This window comes from Sebastes fasciatus, chromosome 22, assembly GCF_043250625.1.
Source record: "Sebastes fasciatus isolate fSebFas1 chromosome 22, fSebFas1.pri, whole genome shotgun sequence".
Classification (NCBI taxonomy): Eukaryota; Metazoa; Chordata; class Actinopteri; order Perciformes; family Sebastidae; genus Sebastes; species Sebastes fasciatus.
This window is the reverse complement of record NC_133816.1, coordinates 4,297,887-4,318,713: the sequence shown is the minus strand read 5'-3', so window position 1 is coordinate 4,318,713 and position 20,827 is coordinate 4,297,887. Positions and strand designations below refer to the sequence as shown.

At 42.1% G+C, this 20,827-nt stretch overlaps 1 protein-coding gene and 3 non-coding genes across 5 annotated transcripts; 1 reads left to right on the top strand and 3 right to left on the bottom strand.

Annotated features, from left to right (window-relative positions):
* The first annotated feature begins 4,663 nt into the window (after window positions 1-4,663).
* prox3 (prospero homeobox 3) lies at window positions 4,664-20,140 on the top strand. Of its 2 annotated transcripts, none has more exons than XM_074623259.1 (7): window positions 4,664-5,279; window positions 8,843-8,930; window positions 11,086-12,926; window positions 13,021-13,134; window positions 14,419-14,531; window positions 14,815-14,920; window positions 17,467-20,140. In XM_074623259.1, the coding sequence occupies exons 3-7, from the start codon at window positions 11,088-11,090 to the stop codon at window positions 17,638-17,640; spliced, it is 2,346 nt and encodes a 781-aa protein (XP_074479360.1). In that variant the 5' UTR covers window positions 4,664-5,279; window positions 8,843-8,930; window positions 11,086-11,087; the 3' UTR covers window positions 17,641-20,140. The 2 variants fall into 2 exon arrangements, with proteins under 2 accessions (XP_074479360.1, XP_074479361.1); XM_074623260.1 differs by having other exon boundaries at window positions 11,086-12,927; window positions 13,028-13,134.
* Window positions 14,011-14,084, bottom strand: trnai-aau (transfer RNA isoleucine (anticodon AAU)). The gene has a single exon. It is a non-coding gene; the product is annotated as a tRNA-Ile (tRNA).
* trnai-aau (transfer RNA isoleucine (anticodon AAU)) lies at window positions 15,684-15,757 on the bottom strand. The gene has a single exon. It is a non-coding gene; the product is annotated as a tRNA-Ile (tRNA).
* Window positions 16,425-16,498, bottom strand: trnai-aau (transfer RNA isoleucine (anticodon AAU)). Its single transcript has one exon. It is a non-coding gene; the product is annotated as a tRNA-Ile (tRNA).
* Window positions 20,141-20,827: the final 687 nt, after the last annotated feature.

Sequence of the window (20,827 nt, the reverse complement as noted above, 5' to 3'; positions counted from 1 at the left end):
GTTATCCCTCTCTGTCCGTTCGTTTTCTCTCTGTCACCTTGCCCTGAGCTATTTGAGTACACTTCTGTCTCTCTCTCGTACTCCCATCTCTCTCTCTCTCACACACATAAACACACTCATTCTCTTTCTGTCTGTCTGTCTGTCTGTCTGTCTGTCTGTGTGACTGTCTCACCCCCATGCTCTGTTCAAACATGTCTCTCTCTTTCTGTTACCGTCAGTCTTGACATATGTTGTCTGTCTCTCAGCGTCTGGTTCACTTTAACTCAGCGCCTGATTGTTAGGTTATCGCCAAAAGCATCCTGTTACAACTGCATACTCAAACAAGTTACAGTAAATCAACACCTAGTACAGTTTGAAAATTACAGGGGCAAACTGAGAAAATAACCCAGATGATGTCGTAGTGATGTCATCAGGGTTATTTTGGCGAGAGACAAAAATGTTAACAAAAAACCTTTATCGCATAATTGTGGGAGTGTGATTTGAAATAAGAAGGCATATAGAGGGCAACAAGGGTGTAATGAAAGATGCTATTGAGTTGCATTATGGAAAATGTAGGATCCAATGTTTTTGGAGCTTGACCTACACTGGACTTAAACTCAAGATATCCCGATATATTTTGATCAAGACTGAATTTCATTATTATTTGATCAAGTTTGATCAAATAATAATGCAATGCAGGTTGGGTCCGAAAGAAGATAAAAGAGATTATCATTATTTATGTTTGAAAATGTAAAGGCGCTCTATATGATATCCAGAATAGTAATATAGCAGCAACCAACTATTGTCTATATAAGGATATAGAGAAGTAATGTCTACCTGAGCAGAGAATGAAGTCACTCTCCCTCTGTGTGTGTTGAAATCCGAGATTCTCCATGTTTTGTTGACATATCCGGACTGGCCGTGTGTGCCTTTTAGTGCATGTTAGTACATGTGAGCGTGCCCCACTGGCTAGCTCACGGCCGCCACTCTGCACTGCTCTCATACAGGGGTTACAGCTGATTACGCCGTCCCGACCGCTGGCGCCGTCGCAGAAGCGTAGCACCCACCCTCCGGTTCCCCCTCAGCTTAACACTGTTAGCTCTGTCAGCGATTTTGCCATTGTTTCCACTGTTAGCACAGTTAGCTGCGAGCGCAGGCTTAGCCGTCACCATGTTGAGAGCCGTGCAGAGGCAATAGAAATGCTCCCAATCTGGCATTTAGCACCTCTAAATATGCACAAAATGTATACTAGTAATCAAAGGTGGACCACAAAGAAAAATACATAAAGTAAAAATACCAATAAGTAGTGCAGTTTGTTTAAAGCTGCATGAATTAATTATTTTCTTGGCCTTGTGGGGGCAACAAAACAAGCTATAACACATCATTGACATATTATCACTTTATAAAGCAGCATTAGCATTCACTTGGACAGGAAGTAAGTCCAGTATTCACTCTCCTTTTAGCTCTGTTTTGGTCTCCACCAGGGATATGTTGAGGGAAATGTCTCTTTAGCTGCTAAACGCTCCAATGTGTTCACCAGCTAGTTGCTAACTTTGTGTATCAGCGGTTTGGTGCTGCAGGTGCTCTCTGAAATCAGCTGCCTGCTGCGTTTGGGAGTAGGGTTTGGTGATAAGTCTCTGTGGGTTCGTCACTAGGAGTGACCCCTTTCACATTATTTGACCTCTTGTTAATACAAATGTATTGATTACTGCGGCTTTAATTAGGTCTCTATATACCACATAGTCCCTCGCTGTATAGTGTTGTTCTGACTTGTGTGTTGCTTCCTCTTTATTAGTGCTGACTCTCCCCCTCTCTCTCCCTTCCTCTCCCTCTTTCTGCCTCTCTCTGCCCCCTGCTTTTTCTATCCTCTCATCCCCCCTCTTTCTCTCCCCATCACTCTCTCCCAGCTGTAAGTAAATCAATGAACATACACTTTATGCCATCTATTGATCCTTTCATATCTATCTGTCCTCACCCCCTCCTGTTCTTGCCCTCTCTATTTCCCTCAGTTTTTCACTCTACTCTTTCCCCCATCCTTTCTGTCTCCCCTTTGAATTTATAATCTCCCCACCCCCCCTCCCTCTCTCTCTCTCTCTCTCTCTCTCTGTCAGTCCCTTTCTCTTTATATCTCTCGCTCTGGGATGTCCTATTTATATGGCTGGCACCTTCATGCTTGCACTGAAGTGTGTGTATGAGCGAGAGAGTGTGTTTGATGTTGGTCTAAGTGGTTAACATAATATGAGCCCTCAGAGAGATGACGTTCCCGCACTCACACACACACTCGCACACAATTTTAGGCTTTTTGGTAGGATTTTCTGTGAACAATTTGTGCTTTTTAGTATTCTCCAGCTTGTGCAGCAGATCCATGTATTATCTATCAATTGCATTCTCCCACTCTGCCACTCTGTCCAACACACACACACACACACCTCTGTGGCTCGACCGCCTTCCCAGAACGACTAAAACCTGGTATTATCTTTTGTTATTTATTATTGCAGATGGAGCCATCATTTCATGACCTCGCCGTCTCTAGTCCTCCTCCCTCCGCATATATTTTTATTTATTCAGACCTCTCTCACTTTCTCTCTTTCCTACCCTCTCCTCCTCTCTGCATGTTTATGTTTATTCAGACACATCTCCCTCTCTTTTTCCCTCCGTCCCCCCCCTTCTCTCCCTCTGTACCCGTGTGTCCAGCTTTTGTTACCAGCCTCGTTTCCATAACAACTGCGACCTTTCAGTCAGCGCCTAACCATTTTTTAATCAGAAGTAGAGAAAGACAGAAATGAGATGAGACAGAGAGAGAGAGAGAGTGAATTTGGAAGGTTAGTCAGGTGATGCATGTGATGGATAGAACAATAAATCATTCTGAAAAAGACATAAAAAGAACATCTGAACAAAGTTGGAAATGAAAACTGGCCTTGGCACCCACAGTTTGGATAGGCAATATTCCCAGCAACAGGTAACAAAGTGCTGCTCAAGGTCAAGCATCTACTGTGATGTTTTTCTGGAAACTAAATGTCCCCATGTGATTGAAGCAACAAGACTGTAGCGGATAGTTCAAATGAGAGACTGAAAACTGTGACGCACAGGGTATTTTTCCTCTGTTGCGTCAAATTAAGGTCCATTAATGCCCATTAATGCCCTGATTCAACCACAGGAACTTTCCCTCAGAACTAGGAACCTTTTGAGGAACTCCTTGCGTTTCGACTGCAGGGACCAAGATCTAAATTAAGTTCTGGGGACTATTTCCGGGGACTTTTTACAGGCCTGGTCGGGGGGTTGTACTTCCTGAAAGTACAGGAACTTTTGGGGTGGAGTTTGTAGGGATGGCCGTCGCTGCTGAGTGTGAGTCATGTTGCTTTTTCATACGTCAGCGGACTAATTTGCCTTTTCTTCGCAGGTCTTCAGAGGGCTATGGAAACCCAGACAACAATGAGCTGAAGGAACCTTTTAGTTCTTTGAAAAGTAGTTCCAGGACTAAAATGACTGGGAACTTCTTGGTGGAAACGGGGCTTTACTTTCATAATGCAATATGCCATAGATTGCTGTTATGCACCCGGTTCGACTGTTATCGGGCCATTAGATAGGCATTATCAGTCGCTATAAGCACCATAGGTGTCGGTCAGTCGGGGCCTACTACGCCTACTACGTTGTAAAAGTGAATGAAACGTCACGTTTCAAACACAAACAAAAAGGTTTCTTTAGGTTTAGGCAAAAAAAAACACACAGACAACTACACATTGTTGGTTTCATACGGGATGCAAACTCCACTTTCCTGGGTGAAAACCATGTGTTTTGTGTCCCAAACTATTGACCTTGCCTGACTTCCGCTTCTGCTCCTGTCATAATTGCTACAGTCGCTAGAGGTCGTGTTCTTTTATACCTTCTTTCGGTGATCTACCATGTGAATAGATGACAAAACCTGCAAGTGGGTGCAGTAGGCCCCTATTGACCCACATATATGGTGCTAATAGCGACTGATAACGCCTATTTAATAGCCTGACAACAGTGTAATCGGCTGTCATCAAGTGGTTGACTCCAACATTCTGATTATGAAATATTTAAATACTACAGATCTAAATGTGTGTAATTTTAGTTGTGTTAAAGTCATCAAAAGCTAAGTTTAAACTGGATGGTAGATCATATACAACATAATCTTGGCACATCTAATTTCACAAAATGTTCAATTTCAATCACCTCATACATTTTTAACTTAACGTAATATATTTTTTTTTACTATTTTGGAATCAGATTAAGTTACCTTAACTCTATATGTTTTGTTAAAAACTGTGTGAAGATTAATTGTCACTCCTGTGTTGGTTTCTGTGTGTTGCTTTCAAAGAAAATTCCCATGAGATAAAACTGTTAATGAATGACCTGCGTTTCACAGGTAAATAGAACCTTTACAGTTTACTGTGCAGGTGAGAATATGCCTTCTAAAAAAATATGTGACTCCACTATTGTGATGTGGTTTCAGCATTACAGATTTGGCATTTAGAAATGCTCTTCAGTCTTGGTCAACTTCCCATCTGAGGCTATCTGTAGGTGTGCCTGTGTTGTGAACAAGTAGTCATCTGCAACAAACTGTTGCTCTCCTGAATTATCAGGGAAAAAAATGTAATTACATGAATATGAAATCAGTTAGCATTACTTCTGACTGTTTAAACCAGCATCCTGTGTGTGCGTATGTGTGTGTGTGTGTGTGTGCGTGTGTGTGTGTGTGTGTGTGTGTGTGTGTGTGTGTGCGTGTGTGTGTGTGTGTGTGTGTGTGTGTGTGTGTGTGTGTGTGTGTGTGTGTGTGTGTGTGTGTGTGTGTGTGTGTTTGTGTGTGCACGTAACTGGGGGTCATGCCAACATGGGAGGGACCGGACCGTCAAGTGGCCAGCTCTCGAGCCCCGCTCGCCCGCCCACCGCGCGCCACTCCACACCGGGAGCAGCAGCGCGTGAGGATGATGCCAGCCAGAGATAGATAGATGGAGTGATGAGGGAGGGGAGAGAGAATAAAAAAACCTGCACAGTGACACAACTCGAGTAAAGAGGAGGCGGTGGATGAGTGAGAGTACAAACTGAGAGAGTTGCGGAACAAAAGGACAAATAAAGAGCAAGAGGGGGAACAGGAAATAACCGGAAACTCGCCGCTGCTGCTGCTGGCCGCACGCACCGATGTCCGAGGCCCGACCGGTGCCAGCTGAACACAGTCGACCGAGGCAGAGCGCGCAGAGACGGCCACTGGAGCGGGAAGCTTCGGGGCACCGCTGGAGCTCCTCACTGAGACTGACACTGACACTGAGAGACTGAGAGTGAGTTTACTTCTTTAAAAACTTCAACCACAACATCATGTGTGACATTTCACCACGTTCAATACGCGACACTAGTGTGTTTATGTTGCTTTTCGTACTGCGACATTAGTCCACCGCTGCCAATTAGTCACAGGACGCACCGCGGCCGCGCGCGCACACACACACACACACACACACACACACACACACGCACACACAGCTCGTGCGTTAGAATGGCCAAAGCGGATTCCTCTCGCGTGGCAGAACCGGCAGATGTTGCCACGCGGAGGCTTCAAACATAAGCTTCAAACATTATGTAAATTATTCAAAGTCATGTTATTTCCTCTGGCAGAGATAGAGAGATAGATAGATAGATAGTAGGGCTGGGCGATATATTGATATTATATCGATATTGTGATATAAGACTAGATATCGATATTGTAATATCATAATATTGCACAAGTGTTGTCTTTTCCTGTTTTTAAATGCTGCATTACAGTAAAATTATGTAATTTTCTGAACTTACCAAACTGTTCTATTTGTTTTATTTTTTGCCTTTAGTCATTATATCCATATTACTGATTATTATTATTATTATTACTATTATTATTACTATTATTATTATTATTATTATTATAAGAAATGTCATATTTTAAATATTACATATTTTTGTGAAATCACCAATGGTCAACCCTACAGTATCGTCGCAATATCAATATCGAGGTATGTGGTCAAAAATATTGTGATATTTGATTTTCTCCATATCGCCCAGCCCTAATAGGTAGATAGATAGATAGATAGATAGATAGATAGATAGATGAAAGATTATATAGGCCTAGGTAAAATATATGAAAAAAATAGATAGATAACCTGTGTAAGTATGATAAGCCCAGACAAATCCAAATAAATCCAAATAATGTTGCCTCCTATAATGACATTTATTTGAAAACTGTACATTTTTTATATTGTTGAAACACAGATGTAATTCAGTTTGGCCACAAAAACATATTTTTGAATAAATGTCAGTATTTTGTATTCAAATAGGACTGCAAGCTTAATATTTGAGCCATAGAGGGATAACCTGTTGGCCTATGTGATTTTTTTCTCCCATGTATTAGCACTAGGGCTGGGCCATATGGAGAAAATATCACAATATTTTTGTCCAAATACCTCAATATCTATAGGCTTATTGTGACGATATTGTTGTGCTGACCATTGGTGCTTTCACAAAATGTTTACACAATGAGAGTTTTGATAAATAATCATCAGTAATGTGGATATAATGACTAAGTAGGTAAAGTCGAATAATAGAACAGCTAGAACAGTCTGGTAACTTATGCCATATTACGTGATCCAAAATCTAGGATGATATCAAGTCTCATATCATGATACCAATATAATATTGATATATTGCCCAGCAATTATTAGCACATGCTATCAACACATAACACCCACATTAGAATTTCCACATATACATTATTTATCAGTGAGTTGTGTGTGCTTTATTCAGCGTGAGTTCCCTTTCTCTTGTCAGTTTCCCCATGCAGTGACAGCTACGGCAGTCCAAGAGTGCCATCCTTAAGTCTAATCTAGTGGTTAACAGCTTTCGTTTTCATTGCTCAGTGTTCATATTTTATGCAGCTTTTCCGCTGGCTTTGAAAAGCTAATCTGTCCCTGATATAAGCGCATTGGCTGGTTTGCCATCTGGGCTGTATTATAGTAGAGAGGACAGGGCATTTGAATAATTGATATTTAGCTATTTATAGTAGGATTATTCTCTTCATGTTCCACCAGGGGGACCTAGCACTGGTCTGTCAATCTATCTATCTATCTATCTATCTATCTATCTATCTATCTATCTATCTATCTACGTATCTATCTATCTATCTATCTATCTATCTATCTATCTATCTACGTATCTATCTATCTATCTATCTATCTACGTATCTATCTATCTATCTACGTATCTATCTATCTATCTATCTATCTATCTATCTACATATCTATCTATCTATCTACGTATCTATCTATCTATCTATCTATCTATCTATCTATCTATCTATCTATCTATCTATCTATCTGTCTATGGTGTAATCATTTTTAATTCTGTCTGTGTTCACTACTATTCTGTCCTCACATCTGTCCATTTATCATCCATCCATCTTTCTGTTCGGTGAGCGGTAGTGTATCCATCTGAAGTGGATTATAGGGGTGTTATCAATGCTAAGTAGGACTGCTGTTCACACACACTCTCGCATACACACACTCACACAGACACACATATACATGCCGCTCTCACTCTATTTCACTCCCCAAGGACCATTGACCATTGTGAGCCCTCTCTCAAGCCTCTTTTCTCTTTTGTGTGAACGTGTAATGCGTGTGTGTGAGTGTGTTTGACGGTAAACACTCTGATCAAACAGTGCTTAACAAGCTGCCTGCACTGATAACAGAGAGGGGAGAGGAAGAGAGGATGAGAGAGGAATAGAGAGGAAGGAAAAAAGGGGAAAGGGGGCGACGGGACGGAGAGGTTACATACTGAAAAAAAAATGGGGGTGTGTGTTTTTGATCTCGATTAAATAGTGAGATGCACTGTTATTCATAAGCCCAGCGTTCGCTGTTCTGTTTTACAAGCTTTTCCAGGTATTGTATAGAGGCCATGCAGAACTACTTAGCTATAATAAATCAACATTTTCCAGCAAAACAGCTCAGTAATATTTTAGTTTTAGACAGGAAGGCAATCCAGGCACTCCGGGATACTAAAAAAAGTGGCAACGAGGACGGAAATATATTAAAAAGCCTTTACTGTAGTGGCTAAATCATTAAAAAGCCAACATGTTTCGACCGCTGTAGGTCTTCGTCAGGGCTTAAAACAAACAGACAAAGCGGATGTGGCCTCACCTATCAACTACCAATGGGAGGCAATCACAAGATCATCATAGTATTACAAAATATCACAAAGAAATAACACAGAAACACGTCATTTATGTCCATCATCAATGAAACTACTCTATTCAACAGAGGCTGCAAAACAAACATGGGAGCCAACACAGAGAGAAGAAAAATATATAGAAATATTTCTTATTCACAGAAAGCATGTAAAGTCTATATCCTCGTTAAGACCAGGATACTTTAACGCATCCAATAGATGGATCCAAAAAGTCTCCCTCTGGTAAGGCTTTTGTAACCTGTCTCCCCCTCCTGAATATTTTAGTTTTGTTATTGTGCTCAACGGCATGATCCATGTCCAAACACAGTTATCTCCCTCCATTTTGTCATATGTACTTTTATGTTTGTGCTTTCTTAGACAGCACACAGTTGAGAGAAACAGGAAAGATATTGTGAAAAGAGGTGGGTGATATGTGACAAAGATCATGAGCCAGATGTTAGCCTGGCCCCCAGTCTGTTGACCTGCATTGACACCCTCTTTCTCTCTGTCTTCCATGGTCAGTTCTGCAGTGTGCCGTTTCCTCCTATGACATGTTAGAAAGTCACAGAGGGAATATCAACCTTTTTGAATAACTGTCTTCTCTGTGCATCACTAAAATGTATTCAAAACTGGTCACATTGTTTGTATTTTGCAGTTCTATGTGAGGACGTTGCAGCTCATTGTTATTACAAGTGGAAGTGGCTGTGTCCTGTGATAGGCCGGCGACCTGTTTTGCGGTCCAGGTAAGCAGAAGTCATGTGCCAGTCGCATTGTGATGTGCATCTATTCATTTGTCGACATGGCGTAGTCATGAGTGCCATGCAGAAACATTATTTGGCTTTATTTCTAAGTGATGGTCCATTCATTCAAATTACAAATGAGCAGTGGTGGAGGAAGTAATCAGATCATTTACTTAAGTAAAAGTACTAATACTACACTGTAAAATACAAGTAAAAATCCTGTATTGAAAATTTTACTAAAGTAAAAGTATGTAACTATAATCAGAAAACTGTACCCTTTCCGCATCCACTCTCTCTCTTTCCCCCCTTTCCAAGACTCTATCCACTGTCAATAAAAATGGTTAAAAATGCCCCCAAAAAATAACTTAAAAAAAGAAAAAAAAAAAGAAAACTGTACTTAAAGTATTAACAGACAGACTACTTAAAGGGACTATTTGTAACTTTCAGAAATGCTTCTTAACAGCGACACCTGTGGCCGTGAAATCAACGAAAGTCAGCGTCGGGCTCGCGCTTGCTCGCTCTCAAAATACCTGAACGAGCATCACTCAAAACAGTGAGGCGACACAAGTCAGCTAAAACCACAATATCACTCTATATTTCAGCTGCTTGGCAGTAATGTTAGCTGACCAGACGAAGGTCTCTCCATGAACATGATTTAGATCTGATCCTAGTGTTGGCTTTTCCTGACTAAGTGCAGGCTGAAGCAGCGGGGCTCTCCAGCGTGTCTCCCTGCTCTCTCCTCCCGCAGCCGGAGAGAGCAGAGGAGACACCGGCACCCGGTCGGTAACGAGAAGACAACGTAACTCTCTGTAGAACTCCGTCACTTCACAAGACACGGAAAACCTCTGTTGGTCTGGAGGAGCTGCAGCATTTATTTCTGCACAAACGTCCCCTGTGCATTCACTAGATATTCTCAGAGCTAAACTAACTCTTCTGCAGTGTGGAGTGAGCGCGCGTTCACGTCTGGAGGTGGAGCGAGCTGAGCTGTCTCAGTGAAGGCGAGCAGGCAGAGGAGGAGGGTACAGCGGCTACACGCGAACGTGCATATGCGAGCGCGCATGTGTGCCGACCTGCTACATTTATGCGCGTACAAAGTTACAAATAGTCCCTTTAATGCACAAAAATGCCCTTGTGATTGTTGTACTATTATATTATATTTAGGACTGTCAAAGTTAATGCGATAACTACGCATTATTCGTCTTAATGCCACTAATTTCTTTAACACATTAACGCACCTTACAATTTTTTGGGTTGTCACAGGCAACCCATGAAGCAATCCATTGGTGTCAACCATGTCATACTAGCTTGTTGCAAAGGAGGCTAAATAACGCTCCAAAGTTACAGTAAATTTTGACAAGGAAAAACTGTCATGGCCATTTTCAAAGGGGTCCCTTGACCTCTGACCTCAAGATATGTGAGTGTAAATGGGTTCTATGGGTACCCATGAGTCTCCCCTTTACAGACATGCCCACTTTATGATAATCACATGCAGTTTTGGGGCAAGTCATAGTCAAGTCAGCACACTGACACACTGACAGCTGTTTTTGCCTGTTGGGCTGCAGTTTGCCATGTTATGCATATTTCTTATGCTAAATGCAGTACCTGTGAGGGTTTCTGGACAATATTTGTCATTGTTTTGTGTTGTTAATTGATTTCCAATAATAAATATATACATACATTTGCATTAAGCAGCATATTTACCCACTCCCATGTTGATAAGAGTATTAAATACCTGACAAATCTCCCTTTAAAAATGTGCAATTAGTCACGATTAACTATTTTAATTGATTGACAGCCCTAATTATATCATTAGTTTATTACTATGTCTCATGCATTAATATAAAAGCAGGATATTACTGTTATTGGTGGAGGTGGAGCTTATTTTTAACTACTCTGTACAGGACTGCAACTAATGAATATTTTCATTCTAGATTAATTGGATGATTATTTTCCGATTAGTAGATTGATTGCTTGTTTTGTAAAAGATCTGTAATAGTGAGAAATATCCATCACAATTACCCAGAGCCAAAGTGACCCCCAATTTGTCCTACCAATATGACCCCAAATGAACCCAGCTAAATCAATGTATTGGTAAATCTTTGATTTATATCCCCCTTTCTCTCTGGTCCATCCCCTCCTTCTCTGTCTCTCTCTCCAGTGATGGATTCCCCCACAGATCTTTTCGATGACTCTGCTCCTCAGATACACGCATTTGCTCCAACCCACAGCTCCACAGATCTCCCTGGGGTTCACCCTCAGCCCAGCGGAGGTCGCCCTCCTCCCGCCTTTAGACCCCCAGGTTTCCCCCTCATCCACCACCTCCTACAGCCGGGTGGAGCCCCCAGGAGGATTGGAGGGCAACTCAACACAAACCTGAGCGCACACAGACACCTGGAAGACAGACATTTGGAGGAAGACAGAGGAGAGAGGGGCGGACAGGTGGAGCAAGAGATGGATGGAGGAGAAGAAGGAGTGATGGAGGGAGAGGACAGCTTGTTGGGGGTCAAGAAGAGGCACAGCGACGCCGCCCTCGCGGCCGAGTGGAGTCAAGACGTCTTGAAAGTGAAGAGGATGAAGCTGGAGAGCCGACCAAGAGATGGAGAGGCAGAGGAGGGAGGCAGGAGGCGCGAGGGAGGGAGGGAGGGGAAGAGGAGGGAGAGGGAGGAGCTGAAAGAACAGCTGGAGGAGGCGAGAGAGAGACTCCAGGCCCTGCAGGAGAAAGTATGGAGGGCTTTTGGGGAAAAGCACATGGCAGAGGAGGAGAAGAACAGGAGGTGCAGAAACAGAGGAGGAGGAGATGCTGGGATGATGGAGGAGGAGGACATCACAGAAGGGATGTATGATGAAGAGGACATTGATGGTGGAGAGATGGAAAAGGAGACTTTCTCCCTTCTTTCTGTTTCCCCTTTTGACAACTTCCACAAACAGAGAGAGGAGAGGCAAAAAGACAGAGAAGGGAGGATGGAGAGAGGAAGAGGAGGAGGGTTGCACTTGGAGGGCGTGATGGAGGGAGCGGGGTTGTGGTTGGATTGCGGAGGGCTGGTGAGAGGAGACTGGCATGGAGGGATAGAAGACGAGGGAGAGGAGGGAGGGCAGAAGTTCGCCCAGGCGCTGAAGGTGGAGCTGGGCAGCGCCGTGGCTCGAGTCATCGACCGAGTTCTCCGCCTCTACACTGAGATGACAGACGTCGCTCCTTCCTCTCCTCCCGCCGCCATCTCTTTCCTCCCGTCTGACGTAGGAAATGACGGCGGGAGGGAGAGGGGAGTGTGGATGGGACTGTTGACGAGAGGAAGAGGGGAGGAGAAAGTGAGAGGTAAGGAGGAAAAGACGGGAAGGCAGGATGGAGAAAGTGAGAAGCAGCTCCAGAAAAGGAGCAACGGGAGCACCCTGCCTCCAGGACAGCCTCATCACAACGAACCAACAGATCTGGCGATGCCATTGATTGTTCAAAGGTCACCTGACATACGGAAAGCCCACCCGCTCCTCGGCCCACCTCTCTCTGCTCACCTAAACCCCTCTCACCCGAGCCTCTCCCTCCATCACCCTTCTCTACCTCGCCCTCCTCCTCTTTCTCACCCTCCCCTCCTGCCTCCATCTTCACAACCCAAGGACCTCTCCTTCCACCCATCCTCCTCCTCCTCTTCTTCATCTTCATCTTCCTTCCCCGCGCCTCCCCCTCCTCCTCCTCCACCGCCTCCACCCCTCCCTCTCCCCCTTCTCCACTACTCCATGCAGCAGCTCTTCTCTCGCTCCCTTCACCACCCTCAGCTCTCCCACCTCCCCCCGTCCCGCAAGGACTATTTGAACTCCGACCCGTTCTTGGACTTCTCGTCTCACCCCTCGTCTCACCCCTCTTTCCCGCCGCTCCCCTTGCTCGGCCACCTGGACCCCTCCCTGGCGCGTCACGCTCACGGAGGCAGGGAGAGAGGGATGAGGGGAGACGGGGGGATGAGAGGAGGAGGGATGGACGGAGCAGAAATGTACCTGACTGCTGGGGGAATATCCTTTTGTCAGCAAGGGGGGGGAGGGGGGATGATATGTGTTTGTTCATGAGTGTGCGTGTAAACATGTGTATCTCCTTAACTGGCCTCATGTATACACCCAGGAGGGCTTGTCTCCCTGCCATCTGAAGAAAGCCAAGCTCATGTTCTTCCACGCACGCTATCCCAGCTCCAACACGCTCAAGACTTACTTCCCCGATGTCAAGGTGTGTGTTCACCAGCACAGTGCTGGAGCAAGATTACTGATCTTTTAATAATGACATAAATGCAGATATTGATGTTTTTACAAAAGTGATATTACCATTGAAATGGAATTATTTTATGGAAACAATTACTTAAATGTAGCCATTAAAAGTTATGACAAAAATATACTGAGGGAGAATATTTTACAGTTGAACAATATCCTATAATGTTGAGTGGTTTAATTTACTCCAATGGATTCTTTTCTTTTTTATTCACTCTGTTGTGATTGGGCAACCAAAAAATAACTGCAAAACTAGCTGCTAGGCAGGTATTATCCAAATGTGTTACTCTGTGACATCACCACGTTACGGAAGAAAAAGGCAGGACTTCAAGCGAGGCATTTCAGGCAGTTCAGGAACAGTGTTTCTGTCGGGGAGAGTAACTCCCCTTGGCGTGGACTTTGTGACTTTGCTGATCTTTTACATCCACAAAAAACTATATACCACACTAAAGGAAAGGGAAGAAGCACAAAAGCATAATAAGGCCTCTTTAAAATCTTCATCTGCAAAGTAACAAATAACTATACCTAAAGAAGTGAAATGAAAAGTACAATATTTCCGTCTAAAATGAAGTGGAGTGAAAGTAGTGTAAAATGTACGTTGTCAAGTACCTCAGCATTGTACCTGAGTATTGAGTAAAAGTACGTAGTCACGTCCAACAATTGTGATATATGTTTCACATCAATTGATGGTTTAGAAATTGTTTTTCATGGTAAAGGTTGTGATTCAGCAGTGTCAGTGTATCCAGAATACTGTTTTCTGTCATTTCGTGTATATGTGATTATTATTAGACCATCAGAATGCGAGCTGCTAACACTTAGTGCTCCCTTAAAATGTGTTTGGCCCGTACGGGGATCGAACCCGTGACCTTGGCGTTATTAGCACCACGCTCTAACCAGCTGAGCTAACCGGCCATGTTTATGTAACTGTATGCTTTGAGACAGGTCCATTTTTTTTAACATTAATGCATGTAAATATGTTCTAGTATAAACCCCAAAATACAGTATGCACCTGAAAATACGCATAATAGGTCCTCTTTAAGGTGTTATGATATTAAATATGTGAGTATTAACACTTTCCATCATGAAGCACCAAAACAATGTCTCTCTTTCTCTGAACTACTGGCTCTTTGAAGTCAAACTTTTTATATAATTATTTATACTGAGTGAAATCATTTAATAAGCACCCCTCTCTTGCTGTCCCCGCCTGCTCACTTCCTGTCCTGCTGTCTCCCTGTCCACTGTCTAGTTTAACCGCTGTGTGACCTCCCAGATGATTAAATGGTTCAGTAACTTCAGAGAGTTCTTCTACATCCAGATGGAGCGCTTTGCACGACAGGCTGTCCGCGAGGCTCTCACCCGGTTGGTTTGAGTTGGCACTGGTTCACTCATTTTGCTGCAGAACTTCCATTGTTTGATTACTGGCTTTTATAGGAGCTAGGATGTTGTCACTGAATTAGCGGAGACTTATGCATATGCTGCCCTGCATATTTGGTCATTTGTAGAAAAAAAGAATTACAAATAGCAGAATGACAACACTTTGTTGTAGCGTGCTCCAGGCTTTCTTGTTTTATGCAACAGTGTGAAGGATCATGGCTTCCTCTCTGACAGTCTTGCATGTTGCTTGTCTGTCTGTGTAACCCAGGGATGGTGCATCTCGTCTGGGCAGAGAGACTCAGCTGCGAGTTGGCCGTGATACGGAGCTTTACCGCATACTGAACATGCACTACAATAAAAGCAACGTCTATCAGGTAAGGAGAGTGTGTCACTATGCAGCATGTCCATAGTGCTTCAGTGGATGTTTTAATACCTTATGGTGCTGTCAGTGCAGTGGAAGCTCAATGCTTTTATTTTTCTATGGATTGGGGACCTTGAATCTGATTAGCTCCAAGTTTTCTTTCATGGCATTTTTTTTGTAAACACAAGAGTACCCCAAGGTTACATGCATGTTATGTTATCACTGTTGCATAATGCATAGAATAATATACAAATAGGATGCACCTCTCAAACTCTCAACTGCTGTCTGTAATGACATGGCCTTGGTCTGTCCAATGCAGGATGACTTGTGCTCGGTCTGTCAGATAGAGAGCTGTTATAGCTTCACCATGTGGAGTAGCTGATGTTAGGGAATGTCTTGGTAAAGATTGTAGTGGTAATCAGTTTTATTGTAGCCTACTTTTATTATTATTTATGTTTATATTGTGAGGATTTATTTCCATATACATACATAAACAAAAAGTGCTTTCCTCCAATATTATTTTCATTGAATGGAATGGAAACTTAAGTTATATTGAATTCATTCTCCCTCGGCTTGGTTATCAGTTGTCTTAGAGGAACAGTGTGTAGGATCTGGCGGTATCTAGCGGTGAGGTTGCAGATTACAACTTCAAAGAACAAAGAATGTAGGATTGCTACGGTGGCCCTCTCTGAGTGGAAATGGACTTGCAGACGTTATTAACACTGCGCAAATGGAGGGGCAGGAATGCAATTTGTTTATCTTTGTTAAAAGTTCCCTGGCCAGTACGGGGATCGAACCCGCGACCTTGGCGTTATTAGCACCACGCTCTAACCAGCTGAGCTAACCGGCCATGTGACCATAGGGAGTATGATAGTAGCTTGGTCAGTAATCAGTATGATATTAGACTTCAATATTATTATCTTTGCTTAGATGGGCAACCCATAAGCAGGGCTGACCCTTTCGATAAGCAGAGCTCTAAATTGGATATGGAGCCTGTTGGAAATTAAAACAGTCCAGTTAACCACCGTAAGGATTTTCATTATTCACTCATTATCAATCACGATGTGTGGGTCATATTGAATGATCATTTGGGAAATTTACTCCAAAGAACTTGGCTTAGATGGATAACCCCTCCATAGCTAGTCGGCTATTAACGCTCTCAATAAGTCATACGTTAGAGGAAATAGGAATGTAATAATAGTAGTATAATAATTAGAATATCAAAACTTTCCCCCAAGGTTAAAATTGTTAATTCCTTGTCCATTTTTGCTAAGCCTCAGTTTACTTTAAACATGGGTGTGACAATATTTAAGGGATTTTACATAACATATGAGTCTACCATTGAGGGATTTACCTTCTCAGAATTAAATCAAGTATGAGCTAATCATAAATTTAGAGGTATGCTATTCGTTTCAGTTAACAGAAGAACGAAATCATGCATTTCTTTCATGAACATGATTACATTTGTCTTGTAATAAGTGAAATGATCACCTCATGTTGCTACTGAAAAACTACCATGGCCAGTACGGGTATCGAACCCGCGACCTTGGCGTTATTAGCACCACGCTCTAACCAACTGAGCTAACCGGCCACATTTACAACATCGTAATATCAAGATTAATACGGGAATAATTATGATATGTTATCGTTTTACAAGACTAGATTTCATGCTTGGAATGACATTGAGCATGAATGGCTTTGTCTTCAGTGGCCTCACATTTTTTTTAAATGAGTGAAGGTGTAAAGAAGAAAAAAAAGCTGGAGTAGAAGTAGTGGTGGACAAGGCAGATGAGGAAACTCCTACAGGTTTGATTAGGCTCTGAAAATTGAATAGAAATGCTTTAGCTGTAAAACCAATCGTAATATCTTTCACAGCGTCAAGGCTATGCCACAGTTGTAATCTCTATAGTGTTAGAAACAAAATTCACTCAGCTCATTATATGAGTTAGAAAAAGTGCAGCTGTTACTGTTAGAGGGCCTGCTCACCTCCACACTGAGTTTACTGGCTGATTAGACTCCTACTCAGGTTGAAACTGGGAGCTGTATGCTGCAAATATGTTGACATGTTGCACAGGTGTAATTAATAACCTTAATCATGCCCATGCTCCATTAACTGTACTGGGGCCAAGGTATTATACATGGTTTCTCACACACATGGCTTACTGCGATTCCATCATTTATGTTATTCTTCACACCTGTGCTTTTTCTTGCTACAGTATGAGTTGTCAAATCCTATAAGCCTTTGTAAGGTCACCCAACTCCTTGCATTTTTATATGAATTCTTAATAATTTCCATAGGCCAATGTAAGGGTCACCAAACTCCATGTATTTCTATGTGAATTTTTAATAATTTCTATATGGCCTACATAAGGGTCACCAAACTCCATGCATTTTTATATGAATTCTTAATAATTTTCATAGGCCTATGTAAGGTTCACCAAACTCCATGCATTTTTATGTAAATTCTTAATAATTTCCATGTGTGTCCAGAATTTTTAAAGCCCTAATTCTGTTGACTCGAAGTATTTAATCCGTTGACATTCCCATTTGTGTCTGCAGGTCCCAGAGAGGTTTATCGAGATATCAGAAGTGGCTCTGAGGGAGTTTTACTCGGCCATTTGGACTGGGAGAGACAGCGACCCCTGCTGGAAGAAAGGCATATATAAAATCATCTGTAAGCTTGACAGTCCTGTACCAGATGCCTTCAGACTGCCTGGTTGTCCTGTTGGCTGATGCTCAAACCACTTTCCCCTGGTACATGAAATGCATGCATAAAACGCAAACTCACCGAGAAAAAAAAGGGAATTTTATTGAAGCATTCACACACTGTGAGAACTGGTATGAGGTAATCCATTCAAGTCTGCTATTCAGTTCATTCATAATTCATTCATTTTGGAGAAAAAAAAGATAATTGTTGAAGATAATAGTGTGCAGGGACAGACACATACATGCTTAAACGGGGTGAATAGTAGACTGACACCCTCCGTGCTGTGATAAGAGTCTTGTGACTGCACTTATCGAGGAACGTGACCATACCGTTGAATTAAAACAGGACTGAACAGGAATTCCCTTTCCAAACATTCTCCATCGGTCAGCTGACTTGTGAAATCACAGTGCTGCTACACAGGTTTGATAAAACTCTTGTGAAAAGTAAGAGTTGCTGAAGCCACAGAGTTGGAATAGACTGACTGACTGGTTTTAATAACAATGCCATGGACATATGCGATGGCTACTGTTTGTGAGCATCATGGCTACACATCATTCATTCACTTGAAAATAGAATATGCATTCCCTGGCAGTCCCTTGCTAATTCACAAAAAAATGCCATCCTATGCATACACTCAGTAATCAAATGTACTGCTGACAACTGTTTACCAAGCATGGGCACTGCACAAATACAGGATTCAGATACTCTCAGACAAAGAGCCCACAACCTGAGCTCATACCACGTTCCTCAGACTAGGTGCCCCCATTTTCCTCGTCGTCACTTTCACTGTGAGCAGAGAGCAGTGTTCCATACTCCTGATAAAGAAAGAAAAAGCAGTAATATTTCTGTGTAGTCATTAGCAATTTTGCACAAACAGCACCCAACTATCACATTTCAATGCTGCTCTCCCTCAGGGGTGTTCACAGTTTTACATTAGAGACTTGACAAAACATCAAATATGATTGTTTGCTAGAAATGAATTGCTGCCTTGTGTGTGGGCTTCTCTGGAGTGTCAGAGGTACATGTTTATGTGTTCAGTGTGCCCCACAGCTTTTACATTTTAGATGCATTTTCCACGGCTGTGAGGATACTTTCCTTTTTCTTTTTTTTTTGCCTCAACAACACAAGGCTGTTGCATTCATCCGGAGTTGTTTTTTATGTCCACACCGATTAGACTGTTGTCAGGTTATTAAATAGGCGTAACCGGCCGCTATAAGCACCATAGATGTAGGTCAATAGGGGCCTACTACGCCCACCAGTAGGTTTAATCATCTATTCACATGGTAGATCACAGAAAAGAGGTATAAAAGAACATGACAGTGACCTCTAGTGACCCTAGTAATTATGAGAGGAGCAGAAGCAGAAGTCAGGCACTGTAGTATAGACAGCATAATACTCCATATGGGGTGGATGTCGGGAGTGATAGATGGGACACAAAACAGGGTTCTACCCAGGAGACCGGGGTTTACATGCGTGTGAAGCCAACAACATGTTCACAAGAATTTCACTTTCACTTTTGAAACATAGTTATTTTTAACCAAAACATTATCTTTTTTCCTATAAACTTAACAGTTTTTGTTGACTAAACCTTAAAAACTTGTAGTTTTGTTGCCTAAACCTAAAGAAGCCTTTGTTTGTGTTCAAAACGTAACGTTTCATTCAGTTTTACGTGTTAGAACGTGTTGCTTTTAAGTTTTGCTTTCACTTTTAAAACGCAGTAGGCGTAGTAGGCCCCTACTGACTCATATCTATGGTGATTATAGCGACTGATAAAGCCTATTTAATGGCCCGATAACAGTCACAAGAGAAATCAGGCTTGGAAATCTTTAAAGAAAACGTGAGGACCAATCGTAATTAATGTTACATAATATATTGGAACTGTTTGGTTAATTGTACAATTTTAAAACATAAATTTTCCCTTGAGAATTATCAGGGCAGTGTTTTGGATTTTGCTTGTATATCCATCTCTTTGTTCAATATTGAATTATTATATAGCTTTTGTACATGATGGCACATTGTAATCAAAATGTAATTAAAATTCTGCCCAGAGGGACAATATATTGAATTTAAAATAGTCAAATTAATGTTTTGTTGTTTCCTTGGTGTACTCTTTATTGTTGAAGTATTCTGTTTTTGTATTCCTTTAATGTGATGCTAAACTAAATAGGCCGGTTGCACAGTTAGTATATATATCGACATTTGTTTCCCGAAGATATTGCGGAAACTTTCACTCTATCTACTGTATATCATGACTCTTATCTGGAGGAAACTTGCTCCAGATAAAGGCCTCCTCAACTCTGTGAAACCGAGCCCATATGTAAACTATTTGTGACGTGTTTTTTCGAGTGCATGTTTCCTATATTCGCATTACATTTTGTATTTGTAACCTCTTCTGTTTCTCTCGTTGCTTTTAATGGTCTCTCTTTTATATTGTACATATTGTATCTTTAGATCCGTGCCTCATTCAGACTTTGGTGAATTTTCGGTGTTTAAACTTATCAGTGGATTAAAGTGATACCAGGCTTGTGTTGTGATGTCTGGATTCACACCACACACACACACACACACACACACACACACACACACACAGAGATAACGCACACTCTCTCTCTCTTTTTGGTGTTCAGGTCCTGGTAACCAACACTAATACCATCATACTTTAAGCTTTTAATCTAACAACATTAAAACACACACACATACACATCCTCACTGACACTAATACTTGGATGATGGCTTTGTAAGAGGCTCAACCCTGGACTAAGTCTAGCCACCTGAGAGAGCACCACACACCCACGCACACACACAGTTTCTCTGGAATGCTAGCAATGTATCCAAACCACAGAAGTCTTGCAGAAAAAGCTCCTGTTTTTAGACTAACAAGCTGAACAATGGGTCTTGTCACAGTGCATGCATGCTCCACATACTAGTTTTAGTTTGGCATTTTGAAGGAAGAGGTCACACTAATAGACACAGAACACACGTACAAATGCAAATGTTCCCTAACCAACTTCTTTTTTGGATTATCTTTTATCAGATTTCAGCCATTCAAAATCAACATTTCTAAATGATGTTAGGATCTGTGAAGGCATTGTGACACCAATTGTACGGCTGTTACTGACACTTTCAAATAAAATGGGCCTCTTTGAATATTACTGTGGCTTCCCCTTTAGACAAATCAATCACGGGCTGTGGAATCGGGAATGCACCACAACT